The 25495-nt window shown below is 30.1% G+C and overlaps 3 protein-coding genes and 1 non-coding gene across 14 annotated transcripts; 2 read left to right on the forward strand and 2 right to left on the reverse strand.

Annotated features, from left to right (window-relative positions):
• Nucleotides 1–219: 219 nt before the first annotated feature.
• LOC100500288 (uncharacterized) lies at nt 220–6088 on the reverse strand. Its single transcript, NM_001248945.2, has 4 exons — nt 5782–6088; nt 5307–5389; nt 859–914; nt 220–544 (listed from the first exon to the last, which is right to left on the reverse strand). Exons 1-4 carry the CDS (start codon nt 5951–5953, stop codon nt 466–468), a joined length of 390 nt encoding a protein of 129 aa, NP_001235874.1. The 5' UTR covers nt 5954–6088; the 3' UTR covers nt 220–465.
• Nucleotides 6089–8367: 2279 nt separating this feature from the next.
• MIR166T (microRNA MIR166t) lies at nt 8368–8503 on the reverse strand. The gene has a single exon (NR_126727.1). It is a non-coding gene; the product is annotated as a microRNA MIR166t (primary transcript).
• A 2850-nt stretch (nt 8504–11353) lies between these two features.
• On the forward strand, nt 11354–18518 carry LOC100803568 (pentatricopeptide repeat-containing protein At1g05600). Of its 11 annotated transcripts, XM_041004994.1 has the most exons (6): nt 11370–15951; nt 16281–16357; nt 17293–17343; nt 17446–17519; nt 18135–18193; nt 18282–18518. In XM_041004994.1, the coding sequence occupies exon 1, from the start codon at nt 11776–11778 to the stop codon at nt 13282–13284; it is 1509 nt and encodes a 502-aa protein (XP_040860928.1). In that variant the 5' UTR covers nt 11370–11775; the 3' UTR covers nt 13285–15951; nt 16281–16357; nt 17293–17343; nt 17446–17519; nt 18135–18193; nt 18282–18518. The 11 variants fall into 11 exon arrangements, with proteins under 11 accessions (XP_003534128.1, XP_040860928.1, XP_040860925.1 ...); XM_041004991.1 differs by having other exon boundaries at nt 11370–17073; nt 17446–18193; XM_041004985.1 differs by having other exon boundaries at nt 11370–16357; nt 17446–18193.
• On the forward strand, nt 14697–18313 carry LOC121172851 (allantoinase). Its single transcript, XM_041005494.1, has 6 exons — nt 14697–14865; nt 15883–15951; nt 16281–16357; nt 16772–16845; nt 18135–18193; nt 18282–18313. Exons 1-6 carry the CDS (start codon nt 14697–14699, stop codon nt 18311–18313), a joined length of 480 nt encoding a protein of 159 aa, XP_040861428.1.
• Nucleotides 18519–25495: the final 6977 nt, after the last annotated feature.

A 25495-nucleotide genomic window follows, 5' to 3' on the forward strand; every position in this document is an offset into this window, starting at 1 on the left:
ATTTTTTTTGTCAACATATATGAACTTTTTAATTTTGAAAAACTTATAGCAAATATTTTTTATTGTTAAACTTAAAATTTAAGCTTTAAACTGCATTACACTTAAGCCAGCCTGTCGATCACGTAGCCATCAACGTGTGTTTTTTCTACCATGATTTTTTCAAGGCAATCTAGTGCTGAATATATATACATATTCTCTACAAACCATGGTTGTCTTTTTCCATTGGATATAGCCTTTTTTAGATATAAAAAAGAAAAATATTTCAGTGATATAGGCTAAAAGCCATTAAACAACATACAAGTCAAGAGCAGATCCAAACAGTATGATAAAGAAAGATTGGAATTTGAAAGTCTAGAACTGAATCACATGAGTATATCACACTCTATAATTTGGTACATCATGTTGGCATGTCCCTACTAGACTCAACTAAAGTAGCCTCAATCCACTAATCATGACTAAAAGAATCTACTGGGCCTTGATTCTCTTCTCCACTTCCTCCAGACTCTGGATTTCCTTCTGATACTTGCAAATGCGGCTGATAGACCTGTCACCACATCGACATGCATTCATTGAGATGGAGTTACATTGTAAGGCTCCATAAGCACTTTTAGAAGGAAAAAAAAAATTCTTTCATAAAGTTAAAATCAGCTTATGCACCTCAACTTTGGAAAAAGTTATAAAAAGTTAATTGAAGTGCATAATATTTTAGCTTATGCAAGAAGTCTAATATACTCCATCTTCTTATTTTCTTTCTCGAAAAGTACTTATAGAGAACTTTATCCAAACAGGATCAAAGACAGATAAGTCCATTGCATTCCTAAAGGACAAAGAGATTCCATTGCAAAATTGTTACTTTACCAGTAGAGAAGACATGCTGTAACACACAGTATTACATTCCTCTGAGCTTTGTATATCTGTGCAACACCAATAAATGGTCAATGAGTCAAGTAGTCAACAATGTGAAGTATTTTATTTAGCAAGGAGAGAGAAATGACAATTCATATTTTCAAATAAAGTAAGCCTAAAGGAAACATGTGATGTTGTTAGTTCAATTTAACCGAAAGAACCCCAACAATAAAGTTCAAAATTCAAACCAAAAGTTTTGTGTATGCTACATAAATTTCAAATGTCAAGAATCATTTGGGCCAGAAGGAGGCTGGAAGTTTAAAAAAAAGCATTTCCGAATATTCCAAAACATCATTAGCTTTATTTGATGTGCCTAACATCAGTGACATGGCAATGATAGGGAAGATAGGAATGGAAGCAATTACACCCTCTATGGCTTCTATTAGGAGTGCAAGAAAGAACATTTACCCAATAATATCTCCACTCCTATGCCATATTTCATTTAGGAATCTGGTCAATTCTTTTTTTTTTTTTGTTCCAACCATCGATGATATAATATTTTTGGATGAGAAAGCATCTCAAAAGGTTTATAAAGCACGGCTCAGACTGATCTCAACCAATAAACCAGTTTGAACCATCTAATAGACCAGAAACATAAACGGTCTGGTGTGGATTTGTTGAAACTCATCTGATTAATCCAGAGTTGGATGACATTTAATGAACCGGTTGAGTCAGAGTTCTGAGCAGTTCCTCTCACATCACAGGTTAACTCAAAGCTCTATCATGTTATATATCTCTCACACCGCACTACAAAATGTGGGCAAGGTTATCAAAGTCGAGAGTTTACCTAAACTTATGAGAGTTTCATAAACTCGACTCGTGGACTCAACTCGTAGGCTCATAAGAGTCCACTTCATATAAAAATAATAACAAAATATCTATAAATAACATACTAATTAAACATTTCAACAATATAATAAAATAAAATAATAAATCATAAATTTCATAATACTTAAATAATCAAGTCTAATAATGTATCACTAATAGATAATAACTAACAGATGTTATAGTAGTGGTAGATCATTCCCATTGACGGTTTGATGTTATTAGAAAATAAGAGTTTGATGTTGTTAAAGGTAAGAATTTTTTTATTCGGGAATAACACACAAAATGAAGGTATGTTGAATACTAAACAGACAAAAAATAACTCAAAATGACTTACATTTTAGTCTAATTTTTTCAACTTGCTAATTTGTTGACTCGGTGGTAAACTCAAGAGTCTACCGAATTTACTTAGAATTTATAGAGTCTATCCAGATTCTACTAAAAAAAGAGTTTACTCATGAATCAACTCACAGAGGATAAGTGGACTCGTAAACTCATAAGAGTTAGTGAGTTAACTCAAGAGTTTAATAACCATGAATGTGGGACTTTGAAATCATGAACAGAAACATCTCATCCAAGAGTAATGGAGTTCAAACAATATAGAAAACATGCTTTGGTCCAATAAAGAAAAATTATTGTTTCCCCCCCTTAAAAGCTAAAACATGCATGGGTATCAAACAAAACTTCATCTTCTCACATAAAGTTCACAATCTCACAACCTTACAAGAGTGCTGATTGTGAAAATTTAAGATGGTATAGCAGTAGAGTTTCTGATTGTGCTACTAAATTCAATAACAAATAGCATTCTGGGGACATGACACACAATCCATACTCATTTAATTTACTTGTAAATGTCATGGTATATACATTGCTATATTCATCTTCTCTTTTGCATTCTGAACCACACTACCACCAAACCAAAGCATTATGCTTTGACCCAATCAGCATGAGTTTAGTAACTCTCGTCAAGATCCTTAAAATTAATGTTTTAATATCAAACCTAACCTTCAAGCCATGATTCCATTATTATTTTTTTTGTCGAACAAGATAATATTGATATTCAAACCAAGGACACAACCAATTTATGGTCTGAGCACTTCAATCACCTGCTTAGGTGCATTTTTTAACACATTGCTTAAAATGCCAAAGAAAACATATGAATTTTTCAGATCACCAAAATATTTGATAATTTCATTTTGAGAAAGTACAACCTTATCAATCACAGTTGCTTTTTTCTAATAAAAATGTTGTCTCACCCAAGATTAATGATAACTGCGAAATATGAGCTAATTTGATTTGATAGTCAATTTTGGCTAATAAATGGGTGTAATTTTTTTACTTTATTATTATTTTTAAGGAAATAATGAAGAAATTAACATATTTACTATTTTTTATTAACAGAATTCAAAAGAAGAAGATTTGAACTGCTTTAGAGGAAAAATTGATGCAAAAACTGGAAAAAAAAAACTTTGAAGAAAAATTGAAGAAGTGGATAGCTCGCTTAGCGCGCCATCCAGACTTAGCGCATAGAAAAGCCCACAACGAAGTCCAAAGGCGCGCTTAGCGCGAGTCCCTATATAAGGAGGAAACATAAGAAAAAAATACACCGAGTCTCAGAACTATCAAAAGTCTTAGGTTTATCCTTTGGGAAAAACCCTCTTTCCTTAGCCATTTCCCTTTTCTTACTACTAGTCATCCACTCCCTTCTTCCATTAGCCTCTAAAGTGTAAAGCCTCTCCTCAGTTGGAGCTTAGTAGCCAAAGCCCCTAGTAATGTAACTGTTCTTCTTATCTATTAATACAATTTCAATTTTTATTGTTCTTTTCTGTTTTTCATTGTTATTGTGTGATTTGATCATCCATGCATCTGTTTTTAGGGGTTAGTCGTTGAAAAATGATAATGTCTAAAGAACTAGGAAAGGACATCTCAACATTGCATTGCTAGGGATAGAGTGACTTTATTGTGCCTCTGCATACATCTTTATACCTAATGTTGTTTATGATTCCATCTTTGCAAAGGGATTTGGGAGAGATAATACATAAATTAGGTTCTTCATCATGAGAGATCACATGGTTGAGCATATTAGTAGATGTGGGTAGAAATTAGGAAAGCAGTTAATAGAGAAAACATTAATAATGCATCAAAGGTAATTAGACATGCTAGGCCCCAACATTATCACATTTTGAACTCATCTCGTGCATTTAAACTATTGTTTAATCTTCTTATTATATTTTTCTTTTGCCCTTTAACCTCAAATTTCATATTTACAATTTCTTTCCTCTTCTATTTCTTCTATTGCTTACAAATTAGATATTTACAAACGCAAGTACAAACAAAGTCTATGTGAACTCAACACTCAGTCTTTCGTTTTAATCTTTAGTACTTGTGATAAAATTAGTACACTTGTCAATCTATTAACAATTAGCAAAGTTTAATTCCTTCCTGATTTTTTTAATAACAAATTTATCATATATTATTCTATTATCATTTACAGTTTTTTGCAATTGATGATTCTACCATAAGGTTGGAATAAAAAGCAATATGTCATTTTACTTTCATAAACAGTAAAGTTCCGTCTTAAACATTATATAAAATATAAATGATGACTGAAGTGTCATTGAGTGTGTTTTAATATGTTGACATATATTTACTTATCCTTTCAATTTGATAAGCTGATTAAGATACAATTGTTCCTATTTATTTTAAAAGTCCATGCTATTACAACATCTTATTATGCTCATGCTTGTTAATAAACATGGCCAGACAAGACCAACTCAGCCTGAAATAAAAATCATACAAGCCAAATGCTGGGAAAAGCTCAGCTAATATGTTCAGTTTCTAACACCTAAAATCACCATTTCCACATAAACAAAAATGAGGATTTACAATCCATTTGCTTAATAATAATATAATTTTAATATTTTTACAACTCAGACCACAATCTATTTTATATTCTCAACCCTTCATTCATTTCTTCATCCTCCGTTCTCATCTCGCAAAAAAGAAAGGATCCAAAAGGTTCATTCATTCAAGGACATACTTCTAAATTGTAAAGGAGGAACCCCAAAAATAATCAACAATATCCCAAGAAAAGTATTAATGAAGTAGGTATTTTGTATTGATGAGTGTAAGCGAAGGTTTAACAATAAGTTATGTCCACCATCAATGCGAAATGGTAGCATGGTTAAACACAGAAATTATGAAAAAAAATGTGTGAAAATTGTATGAAAAAAATCATGATATGCTCACATTGAAAGCTGCTTTCAGAAACTACCCATGAGTAAGACCCATACCCTACAATCCAGACTTGCTAACAATGTAAATCATGCTGCAAAATGTTTTATTACCAATTACCAATAGCTTCAAAAGTTATATTTGCATCCAATATTCACAAGATTGTTCTAAATTTGAAACCAATATTCCTCAAATCATGAAACCATCCTTCTCAGTATCAACCAAAAGTCCAAAACAATCAAAAGTTATATAAAGTATAAACACACTCGGTGACCACAATTTACAATGCAAAATATAAACTCCCCAATTAAGCCATCTTGACATCCATAGAAAATACTTACAGATTTCTCATATCGATCTCTCTCTGCAGCAGTACAAACTTCAGAGGTACACATCAAGCGATGCTCATTTTTCCAGTATAAATCTACAAACAACCATAGATCAAAATTCAGGAAAACCAACAGTAGATTACACACAATTACTCAATCGATCTCCACATGAACAGAACTAATAGCACACAAGACACAACCAAAATTTTTTAAAAAAAAACCCTCTTATAAGCCTTTTCGAAGCTCCCAATCTAACTTTCAGAACAATCCATCTCAAAGAGAAAGTGAGAAAGATTCAAAATTTTCACTATCAAGAGACACCCAGATGGGTGATCATCCATAAACCCCAAAATAAAGAGCAGTTACAACAATTGACGACCACCTACCCACCAATCCAAAAGTAAAAAAGAAATTATTTTGAGGCAAACCCAGTTGTTGGAAGATGAAATTAAAGAAACCCATTTGAGGAAAAGAGAGAAAATCGTACCTAAGAGGTGGAACCCTGCAAAGGGTACAATGAAAAGCGCGGGTTGAAGAATGAGGGAAACGAGAGAGGCGAAACGGTTCCTCAGGAGTTTGGGCGTGGGAAGGGTTAGCAGAATTGCCACCGCAGCTTCGGTTGCGACCACGTAGGTGAGAATCAGCCACTGCAACCCCATGTCTTCTTCTGCTTCGATGTCTTGTGTTGTGTTCTTGCTCTGCCTTTGCGATTTTCTTTTTTTCTTGCTGGGGATGATTATGAATTTATGAGTCTTTATTGTTTTCTTGCAGTCAAGATTTTGTTTTTTCGATTCTTTTCTTAGGGGTTAAGATCGGAATGCCTTAATTGCTATCGTGTGGCGGAGTTTCTTAGATTTTTTACAAGATTTTTGGGAGTAAATTCTTTGGAGTGTAATTCTCAATACTATAAAAAAATATATTTAATCTTTAAAGTTTTAAAAGTTTTCACTAATTTTTAATATAGTAAGAAGGTGTTTCTTAAAAAAACATTCGTTTCTAATTTATTCTATTTTCATTTTAAAAGGTTAAAATAAATTTTATTTTGTAAAGTTAGAAATATATTAATAAGAATTTTTTAAATTAAAAGTGTGCTTGTTTCAACAATTATAAATTCATTCCTAAGAAATGTAAATTTGAAAATGTAGTATTCTTACTCTTGTTATGAGTTTATATATACATATATATATATATATATATATATATATATATATATATATATATATATATATATATATATATATATATATATATTATTTATTCCTAAAACAATAGTTATAACATGATTTAAGTTGGTGTTTGGAACAAAATATTAAAAAATGTGGATTCAATATGTGGTAAATATACGCAAAAGCTATGTATATTAGTTTATGCTTGAGGTGGGTCAGAAAGACGAAAGCACATAACCAAAGATGCTATAAGTCATTTATATTTTTAAGATGAAGGATGAAAATGTTATTCCCATGAAAATGTAAAAAAAATTATTATTTAACATAATTATAACTACAGTTCCAACTCTTATACTTTATTGTAACTATTTTAAAATTGAAAAATATTCTTAAGAATATTAAAATCTAGCCAAACGTATTTTTAAATGTTCTCATAATAATTTTTTTATTATAATTTTCTTTAAAATGTGATTATTGAAAATACAATGTCATTGAGAAATAAAAGTCTTTTAAGATATCTCAATCTCTCTTATATAATTTTAAGGTGACTTTTATTATGGATACAAGAAGACGAGTTAATGAAAGGTTTGAATCTGTCTATTCTTATAATAGTTGTATAGTAGATTTGAAGTTGAATATATAAGAGACAATGATAAAAAACAATAAAAAATTAAATTCAACCCTATTTTGGACCAGCCTCAATTGGCTTCCGCCACTCTATATATATATATATATATAAACAAAATAAATAAGAAACATGACATTTGTTGTTGTGTATTCCTTGAACTTGCAATTACTAATTACAATTTTAAAAATAATATGACACGTGATATTCTCATAAACTCACTAGTCAAATTACCAATTTGACCCAATGAATAGTTAAAGTTTACCTGTGTTAATAAATTGTTTTGAAACACAACCATATTGCTATTTTGCTTTACACTAACAAATACGGAACCGCACTAACATTAGGAGGAACCAGAATGATCTCACAACGATTAAATATCTCTCTCACACACACAAAACAACTCGTGGACAACGATAAAATATAATGTTAAAAGAGTAAAAGATGCATTCCACCATAATTTCCTTTCCTCATCGGGTATTTCTCTTAGAACCTAGCTAGAACTAGTTTTGTTTTGTGCTATCAACTATCTTGATTTCAACATGAGGCCTCCCTCGGTTGCATTGACTTCATGAGTGATAGACTTTTGGGTAGCTTACGATCCAAATTTTGAGCAAATTCGGATTCTTCACATTCATCATACACTTATTATTAAACAAATAGCAAAACCCATTTGTAAGAAGCAAGATTTTAAATTGCGGTTGTAATTTGTGTCGATGCATACATTGTAGAAAAATACATTGATATGACCCTAATTGATTATAAAGATCCCTAACATCTTGACATTACGGCCGAAATCTTAATCATCACAGATAACTTTTTAAGATCTTAGTAAGAATACAACACCAGCAATTATCTACCTGCCATTCTCATTCTCATCTTTAATTTCCATCCATTCCTCAATATATAAGCAATGATTTTTCTGAAGCTGTGTGGCAATGATTCTATGACATTACAGATTACAGTTTACACCTCCCCCCAAAAAAAAATTTATATATAGGCTATAGCTTCAGCCTAATTAAGTTTATATGCCTTTCAGCAATAATAATGAGAGGAGAAATAAATAAAGAATATATAGTACATACCAAGCACGCATCTCCAAATTTGGTATACATCACTGGTTCTTGATATTCAGTTTACCATATATATATATATATATATATATATGAAAATTTAAGAGATTGGGAATAGGAAAGAGAGTGTGCATGAATACATTACACGTAACATATGCAGCATGATGAGCAAAAGAATTAAAAGAAGATCTAGCTAGCGAGAGAGGAGGGAGTGAGGGGAATGAAGCCTGGTCCGAGAAAACATTCACAATTCAAACTGATATAATATCATTTGATTCATTGGTGAATGCATGGACACATCATGCATATATCTCTCTCGAGCCAAGGCGACATTCCCCACACCCTCATTCTCCCACCTTGTATTATATTTAGTACTCCATATCATATATGCATATTTATGCACACTAGGATGAATTTTTCTTGATTGATCAATGCAAATTCGATCAGTTTTCTGGACTTGGAAACAGAACTGTGAGAATGAGATATGCAATTGGTATTAATGGGGTGTGAGAGAGAGTGTATTCATTGCTATCTTGACTTTAGAACTTACCGTGTGGAAGTTAGAGGCTCTCTTTGTCGTTAAGGCTTTCCAACATTGAGTTACATATTGCTTGCATGCAAGGTTACTGTGTGCCCATTAATTTTCTCTTATTATTTTATGCATTACTACCCATTTCCATCACAGTAATTCATTCAATGCGTCAAATAACTTCGGAATTAAATTAAAATATATTCAAAATATAAAGATATTTTAGATGAATAACTTTAAATTTTAATTCAATATCTTCTTAGTAATTCTCTTATTTATCTTGTATGATAAATATTGAACACATTTTATTCGAAGATATACTAAATATATATACTTTTATTTAATATTTTTTATAAGTTATGGGAAAGATTTCTTGAAGGATATGTCATTATTCTTTTTACATTGTTATTCAATATTCAGTTATAAATCATGTGTAGCATTATAAAATGGTAAAAAGGTTATGATAAAATGTTTTTAATTATAACTCATCATATATCATAAATTTATTAATTTTTAAATAATTAATTTAAATTAATTTATGATTGAATGACACTATAAAACTGTTTTACAAGTATATAAATATTAAATTCTTATAAAATTGTTGATTTTCCTATTTCTGTTTTTGTTTTTATAAGTATCTTCTGATTGAAACACGGTGGATCTCCTAGCAAAAATTCTCATCGTGGAATACTGATGTTAAAAATCTAAGAAACATTAATAATACAAATAAAAATTGTGTTAATTACTTAATTATAGCCAAATAAGTAAAAAAAAATCGACGAAACAAAAAGTTCTGAAAATTTCTCCTATATATAACATAATATAATATAGATTCTACATATTGTCAATATTTTTTATTAATTTTTAGTGGATCAGTTATTAACTTCTATTATAACTTATAAGAGACAAGAAGACACACTGCAGAGAGGGGGAGAAAAGCTTGTGATGAATTTGAAACTGAGTGTTCAAAACCTCCAAATAAATAACTGGTTTTACTCACGTATATATGGCTTGCCTTCATTTTTAAAACCAAAGGAACTTGTGGTTAGTGAATCAGTGAGCTTCTAGATATGTTTAATGGGGCCTCTCTAATGAGACTGATAAAAAAAAAAAAAAGTTAACACTTGCAATACTTGAGTAGTAATATATGCTTAATGACTTGAAGTAATGATTGAGTACCTGAAGGATCCTATTTTTCTCACCCTTTTCTCTTTTTTCTAAATATATGATGTGATTATATCTTCATAATTTAATTTGGAAATGACAAAGGAGTTATCATAAAAAAAAAAAAAAATCAAGGGTCCCTGACAAAGGAGTTATCATAAAAAAAGCAGTTCTGTGTTCTCATCTTTGCCTGTGGTTTTTTACCTAATTGAATTCTAGAGAAGCACACAATAACTCGGGTTAATTTGGCCTTTTTGCACATGGCACTACTAATAACTGGAGCTATTAAGAACAGGCTTTACCTACAACAAGGTCGATCTCACTTTGGACCACATATATATAATCATGGACCCCCCAAGCAAAAGAACATAAAAAGAAAAGAAATTTCACATTGCTTCCATATTCTCAAATTCGAATAGGTTCCGCCTAATATCATAGTATTTTTTTATTATTTGTATATAATATCTTATATGGTCTAATTTGGCAGGCAATAGAAATTGATTTGTCAATTTTTCACATATAACTCAAGATGGGGCAGCGGTCAATAACTCAACATTAGCCAAATCAAATGGGACTTCCAACTATATCTTTCCTTATATTTGAATTTGAATAATTTATTTAGTGCATATTTAAAATAACACTATTTTAAGATAAACACTTATTTTTGAAATAGTTTTTAATTAAATTATTCTACCTTGGATATAAAATTAATTCAAACACAATATTAATTAGTAATAAGATTTTAGACGTGCTAATTTGTATCCAGAGATTTGCGCATTAATTTTTGCAAATATGTGACAATTGTCGTTGTAATCATCAGTGGTGAATATTGTATTAGTTATTTTCAGAATTCGACATGTAAGTATTTTTTCTGTCTTATGACACTGCCATGTCTTTGGAGGTTGTGGCAATTTCACATATAACAATTGTTATAACTACACTGTTTTCTCTTGGAGGGGGCCTTCTCTAATCAAGGTAGGACCATGATTTTCTCACCCCATTTTTAGCCTCCCCTCATTACTTTTTTTTTTTCTATTCTGTTTCTCTCTTTACACCCCTCTCTTCTTTTTTTGTGTGTGTGTTGCTGATAAGGTGGAAACTAATTTCCATTATTATGATATACACAATAGAACTAGTTTTCATTGTGTATCTCTGTTGAGTATTTTTGTAAATAAAAAAAAAAAAAAAGTGGAGTATGAAAAGATAATAAAAGTGAGAAACTCATGCTATGTGAGATTGGGTAATTTTTTAACACAACTTTTATTTTTGCTTTGATGCATCATAAGTACATTACGTATTGGGTAATCCATAATACAATTTTACATTATAAATTGTCCATTCCGTAATACGTTTAGAGTGCACCAAAGCAAATAATGAAGTGCATTAAATAATACCCATGAGATTGGGGCAACCCACTCTAGATGTGCGCTTTTGGGCTAAGCCCACGTAACGTGGCCCATATTGATAGCTCCAAGCGATCCAATTGGCCCATTCCTTCGCCTTCTTCTTCAGCGGTTCTTCATTCACGCTGTTACTCCTTCAGCTTCCATACTTCTGAGTTCAACTTCGAACCCACCCACCAATCATTTGTTGCTCAAGTTCCCTAATTGAAGGCAAAAGACAAAACCTTGCTCCAATTCAAACACCACTATTGAGGTCTTTATTCTTTTCATTTGCAAAAAAAATCACATTTTTATTTTGTTTCCCCCCAATTTATCACAATTCAGTTTCATTGCAGTTAAGCTTAATTAGTTTTTTTTTTTGTATCTAACTGATTTTTTTTAATTCTGGTTTGTGATTGTTTTTTGTGTGTTTGCATCAGAAGAACTTATTTTTATCAAGCTGAAGTGTTTTAAGCATATTGAGAGAGAGAGAGAGAGAGAGAGTAGTTTCAGATTAGTTAGTGTTTTGTGTTCAAAGTTTCATGAGCATAAGATGGCCAAGAGTGTTGACACCAACCTACCTCTCTCAAATTATAAAAACCCAAAAGAATCCATTAAAGGCTCTTAACATTTTCAATGAAGCCAAATCCAGGTACCCCAATTACTACCACAATGGTCCTGTTTATGCCACCATGATCAGCATCCTTGGAACATCAGGGAGACTCAATGAGATGAGGGATGTGATTGAGCAGATGAAAGAGGATTCATGTGAATGCAAAGATTCTGTTTTTGTGTCTGTTATCAAGACATATGCGAATGCCGGGCTGGTGGATGAAGCAATCTCTCTGTATAAGAGTATTCCTCGGTTTAACTGTGTGAATTGGACAGAATCCTTCAACACCATGTTGCAGATAATGGTCAAGGAGAACCGGCTTGAAATTGCACACCGGCTTTTTGTGGAGAGCTCTTGTGGTTGGGAAGTGAGGTCTCTGGTTCGAGCATTGAACTTGCTTATGTATGCTCTTTGTCAAAAGAGTCGCTCTGATCTGGCATTGCAATTATTCCAAGAGATGGATTATCAAAGTTGCTACCCTAATAGGGATAGTTATGCAATTTTGATGAAGGGACTGTGCCAAGACAGGAGGTTGCATGAGGCCACCCATTTGTTGTATTCAATGTTTTGGAGGATCTCACAGAAAGGAAATGGTGAGGATATTGTGGTCTATAGAACTCTTTTGGATGCTTTATGTGATGCTGGAAAATTTGAAGAAGCTGAAGAAATTCTGGGTAAAATTTTGAGGAAAGGACTGAAGGCTCCAAAGCGATGCCATAGCCGACTTGATCTTGACCAGCTCTCGGATGGTAAAGATATAGAAAGCGCTAAACGCATGATTCACGAAGCTTTGATCAAGGGCTCAGTTCCTAGTTTGGCTAGTTATAATGCCATGGCTGTTGATCTGTACAGCGAGGGTAAGATAGATGAAGCTGATAAAGTCATCATTGAAATGCAAGTCAGAGGCTTTAAACCAACACATTCTATCTTTGAGGCAAAAGTAGCTGCATTGTGCAAGGTTAGTAAAGTGGATGAAGCAATCAAGGTAATTGAGGAGGACATGGTGAAAGTCAACTGTCTACCAACTGCTAAAGTGTACAATATTCTCTTGAAAAACCTATGCAATGTTGGAAATTCCACAGCCATACTCGAGAGCTTGAACAAGATGTCTAGCAAGGTCGGTTGCACAGGCGACAGAGATACTTACAGCATTTTGCTGGAAATGCTTTGTGGTGAGAGAAGGTATCTTGAGGCAAGCCAACTTCTGGAGAAAATGTCAATTAAATCATACTGGCCTTGTACCAACAGTTACAATTCACTCATTAGGGGTCTTTGCTCCATAGGTAGGCAATATGAAGCAGTTATGTGGTTGGAGGACATGATAAGTCAGGGGAAGCTTCCTGAAATTTCTGTCTGGAATTCATTGGCATCTTTATTTTGTAACTCAGAAAAGATAAAAGTGTCCTCTGAGACATTTAGTCGCCTAAGAAGTTTGTGATTACTAGAATCCTGTACTACCATTTTATTTTTTTAATTTACATGCTTCTTTTTAATAGCTTCAAATACACCTTAGAGTGTTGATTCTGACTTGGCCTTCCTAACTTGTTCAGCTACCAAGCCGGCATTCACTTTTGTGGCCCAAAATCCCTTTCCTACGCTTTGCATGACCTAGGGTATAATAAGTTGCTTTATAGTTTGGCATTCTTTTTCTTCAGGGCATTGATTTGGTGAATAAGACTCTACTAATATCTTTTTGGGGGGGGTTATTTTTTGTACCTTGGCTTTCTGTTGATAGCTTCAGTGTTCTTCTATTTGATAATGCTGCTATAACTATGTCTGCAACATAAGATATTTTCTATCAACATGGATTGATTCCACTGAAACTGTATAAGTAAATGTAATTCTTTTTCTTCATTTTTGGGTCATCTAACATATAAAACATTCAAGACCCCTTATCATGAAATTACTATTTGGATGTATATAGTTTTTTAAAATTTCCCAAGTTTTTTTATGTTGTATTTCAAGGGAAGACTTTAATTGTATCTGGTTTAGCTGAATCAAAGAAAGAACATGAAGTTGAACTGCTTAATAAGCTGGAAGCTGGTATAGATGAGCTTGAACTGATAGTATAGGATAGGAATCAAGATGCAGTTGCACCAAAACAGAAAGAGCTTCTTCAATATGTTGAAGGGTGAGTATCTCAATTATTACTAAATCACTTACATAAACCACACAAAGACCTTATCCTTCCAGAAATGCGCCCTCTCGTTTTCCTGGTAATAAAAATCACTTTTTTTTCACTGTACCTTCATATTTGCTCTGCCCCTTTTGTTTCCCAGAATCTTTCTTTTTTTATATTATTCTTTGTTTTTTGCTCATTTTGTTCTTCTTGTATATAAATAATCAGGTGAAAAGCTAGAACCTCAAAAGAGTGTGTCTTTTTATTTTCTTTCATATTTTATATTTGTCTATTTCATTTGGTGTTCGTTAGCTACAACTTTAACACTAACACGTTTGTGACTGTGTAGGGCTACGAGTGAAAACAGTGAGGTTATGCTGGCAGGGTGTCATTATCGTCAAGCTAAACACCTTCAGGTTCTGGTTGAAATTTGAGTTATGATTTGAGTTATCAAGAATGGTGTTAGAAAAACTGAAATTTTGTATTTTTTGTTTTTTGGGCTAATGGGGTTTCTACAAACATTATTATCTCTGCAATTCTATGAAATTCTTTAGTTTTATCATTCCAAAGGAATGTAATGTACTATTTTATAACAAAGTTTAATGCTTTCTTAGTAATTGGTAGGAATTTGGTAAATGGGACATTGGAGGTATTGTCAATGATTTTTCTATTTGTTAGTCCTTTTTTCTTGGATTATGATGGTTTGTGTACGAGTTATGTTTTCACATTAGATGGTTGATGATGATTATGGGAAAGTTGATGTAGGATATGGGACAGATGAGAAAGCGGTGCTATTGGTATTGGGACACAGGAATGCTCAACAAAGGAAGGAAATCAGAGAAACTTATCGGCAGCTTTACAATGAATCGCTCATTGATCATCTGAATTCTGAATTGTCTGGTTATTTTAGAGTGTGTCATGGTTTCTTCACTTGGTTGACTTTGTATTTTCTTTTGCTTTTAAGAAATTATTCTTCAGCATCGTGTTTCTTTGGCAAGTGATAGAATGATAGAAATCAACTGAAATAATGTCGTGATTTTTAGTGATTATGCTAATTTGTAAGTGTGGTTTTTCTTTGGAACCAATTGGTCAATTATGCTGCTTAGCCTGTAGATTCCCAACCAGCATTGATCAGTCATGTGTTGATTGGGTTCTATTGTTGCCTACTCTGGATTTCATTTTTACATTAATTTAATTCATTAGTATTTGAATTTTCACCCTATAGCCTGCTATAGTGCTATTATAATGAAAAGTCAAGTTTGTGCATGAAGATAAACACACTTATAAAATGCAGATTGCCAGCCAGGTTTTCAAACTTGTTCTTCCTAATTGGTTGACTATGCTTAATTTGCTAATGAAGATAATTAAACAAAAACAATAAGGTGGTAAAACTTGCAACATTGGCTTTTTAGTTGGACTTTTTTTTTTATCTTATTAAATGTGCATGGAGTATTGGATTGCATTTTTTACTTTGTAGATTTCTCGCTTACCTGAGTGCTTTTTCACTGTTTCAAGTTTTCCTCTAGTAGGGGAGGTTAAGGTCACATAAGCTATTTGTCTGCTGCCATGGATTGATACTTTAATTTTTCAAAAAGAAGAGAGAAAATGAATGATAAATGGGTTATATATTCTAAGTTCATCTATCAAATATTTTATACTTTGCTGTTAATTCTACTGCCTATAAAGGTTTTGGTTAATTGTGTCATTGTAGAGGTCCTAATTTATCAGCAGGGATACAAGCTTGTATGTCGGTGCAGATTAATGTGATAAAACTGTGATTTAGATGCCTCTTTATCTGTCATTAAGATGCCAATTACATAGCTCAACGAAATTCATCATTCAATCTTGCATAACTTACATAAGCTGCTAAAATCCAGTTTAGTGTTTTTATGCATTTTTATTGATACATCGATTCAGCATGCTTTAATGAGCCAGGAAGAACTGTGTGGGAAGGATTTGATACTGGTACCAGAGCTGCTGCTGCTGGTATGCAGATTTTCTTCCTCTATCATCGATCAACACATTTCGTTTATTAGTAGTATACCTTAGAGATATGATAGGATATTTCAGGGAAAATCTTAATATATTTTTCCTATGTTTCTTATGTATATCTAGATTTCAAGCTTAAAACAAAGAAAACAGTAACTTGTTTTGACTTATCAGTCCTCATCTGATGTTACTTAGTGGATAACTTCAATAATTTTTCACTCTCTTCCTAATGATAGTTGCCCTGTCTATGGCAACTGTTGTTGATATGCATAACTTATTTATTTTGGTTTATATACATTAAATAGATCTGTTTCAACTTTCAACAGGTGGTGTAACAACAGTGGTTGACATGCCTCTGAACAATCACCCTACAACTGTGTCTAAGGAAACACTGAAACTTAAGGTATCAGTAATTGATCCTGCTAGTGCACTTAAATTTTTATCAAGTAATTGCCTTGTATGCTGTCGGTACTGAACAGATGCATGCATGGACGATCTACAATCCATCACCATCTGTTCTTACAACAAGTCTTTTGCAATGTTTTGATTCCATTCCATCTATTGGCAAAGAAATTAAAGGTTAAAATGATTATGTTTCCACTAACAAAATTGTTTCTCCATTGCCATCACGCTTCCTCCCAAACTCCTCTGTTTTAGCCTCTTCATAATTCATAGCTATATTATATAAATAAAATTGAGCAGCAATTATAATAATATATGAAATTATTACACAATGATTTTCTACTCACCTCAAGAATTATTATACTAAAATAATTTAGCATTTCATTTAATTAAAAACCAAAGTTTGTTGGTACAGGTGATTCGACATTTGATTCTTTTACCAAGGTCTGGGGTTCGACCCCCTTCTTGGATATGGACTGATAACTGGAGGTATAACTTTACCTCACAAATGGACCGACCGATTACACCTACTAGTTATAAAAAAAAGTAAGTAAAAAGAAAAAGAAAACATTGGGTGTCCAAACTTGCTTCCTTCTTTCTTGGGCTGAAATGTGAAGCCCAAAAGCATGAGCAGAAGCAGTGGGTGTCCAAACTATTGGTGAAGTACCAATTTTGCTGGCAAAGCCCCAAACATACATGAATTTCAGTGGGGAATCGGTTAGTTAGTTAGTTAGTTTTCACCATACAGTATGCAATGAATAGGTTTTCTATTAGACACACACTTTAGTTTTCGACAGAGAGATGCTTATTGAAACTGATTATGGATCAACTATCTGATTCAATTCTGATTTGAACATGCTGATGTTGAAATTATATTATTTATTTCATTAAAAAAGTTATTACTTTTCTGCTACTGATTTTATCTCATTCTTAAAGGTTGGGCCACTTGCTGCATATTATCAAGTACCCTTTCGTCATATTCTACTAGTATGTATCTCTTACCTTACTCTTGTTTAGAAGCAGATAGTGACAGTTTGCTCGCTCGTTGATAATTTCATTTGGCCATAAGTTTGTGGGAATTTTTCATAGGTTTTTGATGAAACAAGCCTTCCAAATGGTGTTTTAAGGCTTCAACCTAAAGGCGGACATGGACATCACAACGAGTAATGCTTGTTGTATTCATTAAGATTTTTTATATATAAGAACAAAACATGATTTCAAAAGTTGAAATTGATAGCTTAGCAGAGTTCACTTTGTGAATAGTGAGACAGTAATTAGACTTTTTATAAAGTCGTTGACGTAAGACAGATATCAAGATATCAAAAAAGTTGAGTTTACAGGTTTAGGATGCTTTAATGGCAGCATAATAGAAAGCCCGCCGAAAATTTCTTAACTCATTGATGAGGTGGTTTGTAGGAATAGCTTTATAACTAGTTGCTTCAACTCCAAAAAAGTTGAATTCTTATGTTTGAATTTTAACTTGTGAGACTCTTGTTATGTTCTCCAAGATAATGATTTGAATCTTACCATTAGTAACATAGCATTGTAGCTTTTTTCTTTTAAATTTTTTTTAAGAACTTTTACTCTTTTAAAAAAATTTTAGGAACTTTTTACTTCAATATAGTTTAATGGTGAAGATTTGTTATACATTATCTCATCACATAGATGATTTTATGAATAAGACACTAAAATTGTCATCCCAATATTAAAAACCTTGTTTTTAAAACACTTATTTGGGAACTGGCACATTTCTCTGTAGTGGTGTTACATTGTTACAGATTGAAAAATGTAATGGGCCAATTGGATGGTTGCAGTGCTTTTCCTCAACTTGCAGTCGGTTAGTTCCTTTTCTTCTTTCACTTTATAAATTGACATGGTCTCTATAATTGTTTCAATAGTACTATATTTCAAATTTGTGTTTGTAGGAATTGGAAATCCTCCTGGAACTATGGATTAAAGAGCTTATCTTCTACAAAAATTCAGTGTAGAGGAACGAAAGCAGGTTACAACTAGTCCTATACCAAGCGTGAATTGGTTTAGTTCTTTTATAATAGCATACCATTTTTCTGTTTATACTAATCGCAAAATACATTACAGTCTTGTGTTGTGACTGTGGAACTTACTTATAGTTAATAGATGGATCAAAACAAATTTGGCAAAAATTACATAATTGGAGAATACAAGAGTAATTTAGTTCCTTTACTGCACTGCACTTTTATACCAATACTGGTCTGTGAAATACTGTCTTATGACTTGTGATAGTCCATTAGATTTCGTTAGGGTTGTAAGAGCAATATTTACTTTTTGATTGTGGAAGGAAGTTAGCATATGAAATTGTAACTAATTCAACAATAATTACATAATCAGAAAAAAAAAAAAAAAAAAAACATATATGAAAGGACTTGAACAGGTAATGCTAATATTGGACAGTTAGCGTACCTACAAAAGCAATTGGAAGAGTAATTTAATTTTACAAATGATGTGCATTTTTTTTTTTTTTTGCCTAATTTGAAATTTGACAGGTAATCCTCTAATTTTTTAATTTTTTTTAAATTCTAAGACAGTTATTTAAAAAATCATATTAAAAAGTTTACTTTTTTAAGATGATTTTTCTAGAAAATCATCTTAGAATCCTTTAATTTTTTTTAAAAAAAAAATTCTAAATCGGTTATTGAAAGAATTGTTTAAGACGTTTTCGGATAATCATCTTATATATTTTTTAAAAATCATCTTAGAATTTTCATTTTTTTAATTTTTTTAAAAATAAAGAAATTCTAAAACGATTTTTCAAATAATCGTCTTAAAAAATTTATTTTTTAAGACAATTTTTTTTAAAAAACTGTTATAGAAACATTTTTTAAAAAAAAGAAAAATTTTTTAAGACGATTTTTCAAGAAAATCATCTTAAAAATTGAATCTTTTAAGATAATTTGAGAATCATTGCTGAAAATTTTAACTTTTTACGACAACAGCTTCAAAAACAATTAAAAATTGTCATAAAAAATCTCTGAAAATCATAGTGGAAAGCAAGTTTTTAGTAATGTGTGTATATAGAGATATATGAAAGAAAAACAATGAATAAAATAGTGTAAAGTGAATATAAGACTAATTACATTATTTGAAAAATTCAAAAATAAATATTTTATTATTCATAAAATATTGGAAAATTTACTTTAGTCCCTGTTCCATAAATGTGTTGATTTCTTTTATAGCTAATGATATGGATGGGTGTAAGTGTCTCTAGTTGAGTCAAATTTAATCTATTTTTCAATTCAATCCAATTAAATTGGATGGGTTGGATTTGGTTTACCTTCTTTTTTTGCATCTTAATTCAATTTAATTTAATTTTAATTGGATTGGATTGACTTGACTGATTAAAAAATACCTCAAACTCAAACTATAAAACAGTAAAAAAAAAAAATCAATATTTGTTTTACAACTATTCTTTGAAATGGGTTAACATCCCATTCATAATGATAAAGCATAAACTTGTAAGGCTCTAACTTTCCTAACAACTCACAGTTTTAGGAGAAACTTTGTGCCTCTGACATGAGAGTTTACTTTAGATCTTTGGAATTTTTTTATACTAGTAGATAAGTAGGATTTTTCATTGTATAATTATTGTATATTTGGATTGTGTTGAGTTTGGTTAGGTCCAAAACTTCAAATTCTTTATTCATTTCAATTCTAATTGGTTTCACTAAAATAAATTCAATTTAATCCAATGATTTAATTTAATTCACAAAATTATAATTGGATTGGGTCGAATTAAAATGAGTTTAATGGTTGGAGTCGATCCATTTATACCCTGACTTAAACTTGCAAGATAATGGGGGAATAATTGGTGAGATGAATGCAATATATCTTGATCCCTCCATATAATAATTCATTATATATATATATTGGCGTAGTTGAGCAGTACTAATGTTGTTTATCTCATAATTTTGGGACAAGAAAGATAAAAACTGCAATTCCCAAAAGCATGAACTGTTTTCCTTCTGTGTTATCATTTTGTGTTTTCTTGTAAAGTTGTAATCGAGACAGTGAGCGCACATATGTTCAAAGAACTACATCTAACACTGGCGGCTTGTAGGATTTGCAATACATTCATTTAATCTTTTTTGGTTAATTTCCTTGTTTTTACAATTCTGGCACACACAAAAAGTCTTAAGCTCAATTAACTCGCATTTAGGCCCACCATTTACAATGATTATATATATATATATATATATATTTACAATGTTTATCGTAATCAATAGGCCATAAATTTCTTTGGTCTGTTTTTTTATTATTTGATCATTATAATTTTGTTATTCTTATTTTTTTTAGTTTTATAATTTGAAAGTGATATTTTTAGTCTTTATAGTTTCATAATTCTTAATTTTTTAGTCCTTATAATTTTCAAATTACAGATATTAAAAAAGAATTAAAATATAAACGATGAGGACTAAAAAGAACATTTTTAAACTATAAAGAACTAAAAAAAAATTAAAATATGAACTATAAAGACTAAAAACGTAAGAGCCATAAAATCAAATTATAGAAACTAATTTAACCTTTTTGTTTAGTAAACATTTACAACTCAAGTTGCAATATATTTAAAATCTCAACGAACATAAAGTATTGGTTCCGTTGTGATCTGATGCAACTCTTTGCCAGCTGCCAGATATTTAAATTACTGGCTAGTACTCTGCCCCTACCTTCTTCAGTTCTTCTAAGTTCTAACTAAACAATAGATTACACACAAACTCTATTTGAATTTAATTATAATTCACTTACAATATAAATGATTTGTACTTTCTGATTAAAACATAATTCATAAAAAAAATTATAACCAAGTGATATCTACACTCTTGAGTATGACTAGCCCCCTCCTTAATCGGCCCACTAAAGAATAAAATACTTCCAAATATTATTACTCCACATCTAAAAGGGATCAATCTCATCACTTATGTGTATACATACATACATGATAAAAAAAAATAGAGAAAATGAAGTGTACTTTATAAAATAAAAGTTATCTTAAAATTATCACGATATACTTTCTATATTCATTTTTTACTTTTATCTTGTATTTTAATATAATTTTTTAAAAAGAATAAACTTAAAAGTAATTCAAAATATATTTGATGATTAATGAGAAATAATTAAAGTATACATAAATTAAACAAGTCAAGTTTAAGTTTTTATGTTTTTTTAATAAGAAAAATTCATATGTATAAATAAACCCTCAACTCATACTTAACTTATTTATACTTATAATAGCATCTACTCTTAAGTATAATTTTGTTGATATAATTATTTAGGCTTAATTCTATTTTTGTCCCCAAAGTTTCACAATATTATAGATATTTGTATTTCTTTTTTTTTTTTTGCAAAATTTATCTCCTAATTAATAAAACGTCACAAATTTTGTTTCCACGTAGAAAAATTTCCATAACTAACATATTTAGTGATGGGTTTTCCTTTATACCTTCATAATTTTGTGACATTTTTTCACGTTGGAGCACAATTCGCAATGTTTTGTAACTCGGAGGTCAAATTTTGTGGGAACAAAATTTATGACATTGTAAAATTTTATGTGGGGGGGGGATACAATTAAGCAAATTATTTACCAGTGAAATCTAGAAATACTAAAGGTAAGTTATCACTACTCATCAACTAAGTAGGAGATATAAATTCTAGTGGTTGAGAAGATGGGGCTTAAGAATGAAGGGAAAGATCGCAAGTAGAATTCTTTCAATAATATCTTTAACAAAACTAATAAATTACTAACATTTATAAATAAATAAAAACTCTTCAACAAAATATTCTATTTAAAAAAAACTGTGTCGCTTAAGTACTATAGCTTTCCATTTATACATGCATCGTGGGCATTAGTTAATAATTTACAAGGAGAGAGAGGAGTAGTTATCAAGATATACATTATAGAACATATAAAAAACATCTAAATTCTTTTGCAACATCATGTTACTTCTTTTAATTTCCATAGTAATTATTAAATATTTCAATGCGTTTCATATTTTTTTTTTATAGACTGTAAATTTTCTCTAGAGAACATAATTATACTCAAGTCGAGTAAAATATTATAAATAACAAGGTTTTTCTTCCAAGCTCATTTGATATAGTTGTATACTCAAAATTTGAAGTTACAACTACTAGTTAAATTAAAAAAATTCTGCGTTTAATCTACATGCTTAGTAATAATGTGTTTTATATTTTCAAAACATTAAATATGTTTATTTTTATTTAATACATTTCTTATTTGTAGAAAAATAAACCTTACTCAATTAATAAAAGTGATACATATATCCATTCACAAAATAGCAACTTTATTATTAGGTTAATTAATTGATATATATCTTAATGCATGGTTTTCAACCTCTATCCAATAGCTAGCAGCCCTCACCCAAGTTGTGCAACTTGATTTTTGGGACCAGTGTCCACAGATATTGATTATGCAAACTATTTAACTCCACCCAATTCCAATTGCACATATCAAACTCACCACTTACCCAATTCGAATCTGAATTGATCACCAACACTTAATAAAATAGGATTGATTGGTAGTTTTTGGATCGAGTAATGTTAAATTTTGAGTTATTATTTAGTTTTTAATAATAATTATTATTATAAAAAATAAATAAATGTTAGTCAGTGTCTTAATTAACGACTCCCACGTTGTCCTATTTAAATCCGCTCGATTATAAAAACAGATAGAAAAGACTCCCACGTTTTAAAATGATAGCTAGGCAGCATCAACATTTTTTTCCGCAATAAACAATAATTTGGATGTTTATCAATCTGTTTTAGGTCATTTTAATTTATGTGATGAGACCTCAGTAAATGGTAATCAACTCATTACAAGTAATAATTAAATTCGGTTAAATCTAAATATTATTTTCAAGAATCGAAAAGTTATTCATAATTTATTTAACACAATTTTAATGGGAACTAAAAAAAATTATAATTGATTGATTTTAAAAAAATTACATTGAGTTGTTGAAAGATAGCAAAAAAACATTTTTAGGTTTTCTATTTCAAAATGCAACATAAAGAAAATTAGTTTAATGTAATTAGAAAGATGTTAGATTAAGGTTCATTTTATAATTTAGGTGCTTAATTCAATTTGATTTAATTTCTTAATTTGTCTACTATATTTTATAATTTATTTAAAGTTAATTAATTAATGCTTTGGTCAACCAGATATTTATCCCTAATTAACAATCATATAATCTTTTAGGTGAAATTAAATAAGTATAAGCTTTAAGATTTGAAATCTCTTATCGTATGAACACCTAATGGTAACTATAAACTACCATTAATTTTAAAACTCCTCAGAGTCCATAAAAACAAAAATATATTAACTAAATAAATAATTACTTATATTATCATAACTTATCTAACGATCGATCGATCAGTACTCTTTTAATCAGCTAGCCCCGTGTATTCATCCCTATATTAATCATATACCATATTTATCCCAGTTTTTAACTTTTAAAAAAATGATATAATAATTAATTAAGAAATTAATTATAATTTGTAATGAAGATATATGATAAATAACTTTAAAAAAATATAATACTTAAAAAATACGGAAAAACTTAGAAACTACCAAATACTATGAAAACACAATAAACACTAATATTATTTTTAGGGAGATTAAGGTTTGTTTTGTTTAGGTTGAAATAGGAGATAAATTTTGTTAAGTTTTCTCATGTAGATTCATATCTTTTACACTCAATTTTAATTCATTTTTTTCTTTCTATTTCTAACATTTTTTTTCATTTCTCTAAATCAAATTCACCCTTAAATTAACTAGGGAGGGAAACAATTTTGGGTAGGTTACTTTAAATCAAAACATTCATAATTAACCTGAATCCTCCCTCTCTATTAATTTCAAGGGTAACTACAAACTACTATTAATTTAAAACCTCAGGAGTATATAAAAAATAAAATACATTAACTAAATAAAATGTATTAACTATAATTAGTTACGTTATCATAATTTATTTGTAACATCCACCCATTTAATCACTTAGCCACGTGTATTCATCCCTATATTAATCACATATCATATTTATCCCAACTTTTAACTTCTTAAAAAAATATTAAATGATATAATAAGTAATTAAGATTTTGGTTTAACTTGAAATGATGATATGTGATAGACAACTAAGAAATATAATATTTTTCAAAAAGAAAAAACTTAAAAACTACCAAATAATATGAAAACACAATAAATATTATTTTTTTTAGGAAGATGAAAGTATAATAAACATGCCAATTAATGAGAGAAACAGTTTTGGTAGGTTACTTAAAATCAAAACATGAAGAACCTGAATCCTACCCTACTAATTTCAAGGATAACTACAAACTACCATAAATTTTAAAGATTATAAGTCCATAAAACTAAAATATATTAACTAAATAAAATATAGGATAAATTACAGCAATATCTTCCAACTTTTATCGAATTACATATAACTTCATTTTTTATTTTAATTTTCCACACTAACACTCCTTTAATTAATTTGAAAATATTGCACTAATCATTTCTTATATATTTAAAAATATTACAGTGATACTTCTTCAGGGTCTCTTTAAATCTTACACTAACGCTCTCTACAAAAGAGAAAATATAACAGTTAAAAACAAAACAAAAATATTTATGTAATTACACTAAACCTTAGAAAATATCACTATAATTGACACTAAAATATATTAACTTTTTTCTGCTAAAATAAAATATATTATCCAAATAAATAATTAGTTATATCATCATAATTTATATATAACAGCCACCTTTTTAATCAGCTAGCCACGTGTATTCAACCCTATATTAATCATTAATCATATACTATATTTATTATCCTAGCTTTTAATTCCTTAAAAAATATTAAATGATAATATAAGTAATTAAGATACTAGCAGGAGTTTAATTACTTAATTGGTTAAATAAAATATGTGAATATTATAAATTGTATAATATTGTGTTTAATTCTTACATATAAAAAATGATAATTAAAAAAATAATTTAATCTGTAATGATGATATGTGATAAACAGGTATAATATTTATAAAAAGAAAAAAAAAAACTTAGAAACCGCCAAACACACTATGAACGCACAATGAATAT

The sequence above is a fragment of the Glycine max genome, chromosome 9, assembly GCF_000004515.6.
Source record: "Glycine max cultivar Williams 82 chromosome 9, Glycine_max_v4.0, whole genome shotgun sequence".
NCBI classification, from domain to species: Eukaryota; Viridiplantae; Streptophyta; class Magnoliopsida; order Fabales; family Fabaceae; genus Glycine; species Glycine max.

Excerpts from the sequence above, each read along its gene's own strand:
- LOC121172851 (XM_041005494.1), top strand. The coding sequence starts at position 14,697 with ATGGTTGATGATGATTATGGGAAAGTTGATGTAGGATATGGGACAGAT. Across the intron at positions 15,952-16,280 it reads TACCAGAGCTGCTGCTGCTG|GTGGTGTAACAACAGTGGTT; the intron begins GTATGCAGATTT and ends AACTTTCAACAG. Across the intron at positions 16,358-16,771 it reads AGGAAACACTGAAACTTAAG|GTGATTCGACATTTGATTCT; the intron begins GTATCAGTAATT and ends TTGTTGGTACAG.
- LOC100803568 (XM_003534080.5), top strand. The coding sequence starts at position 11,776 with ATGAGCATAAGATGGCCAAGAGTGTTGACACCAACCTACCTCTCTCAA.
- LOC100500288 (NM_001248945.2), bottom strand. The coding sequence starts at position 5,953 with ATGGGGTTGCAGTGGCTGATTCTCACCTACGTGGTCGCAACCGAAGCT. Across the intron at positions 5,390-5,781 it reads TGCAGGGTTCCACCTCTTAG|ATTTATACTGGAAAAATGAG; the intron begins GTACGATTTTCT and ends GGTTGTTTGTAG. Across the intron at positions 545-858 it reads ACAGCATGTCTTCTCTACTG|GTCTATCAGCCGCATTTGCA; the intron begins GTAAAGTAACAA and ends ATGTGGTGACAG.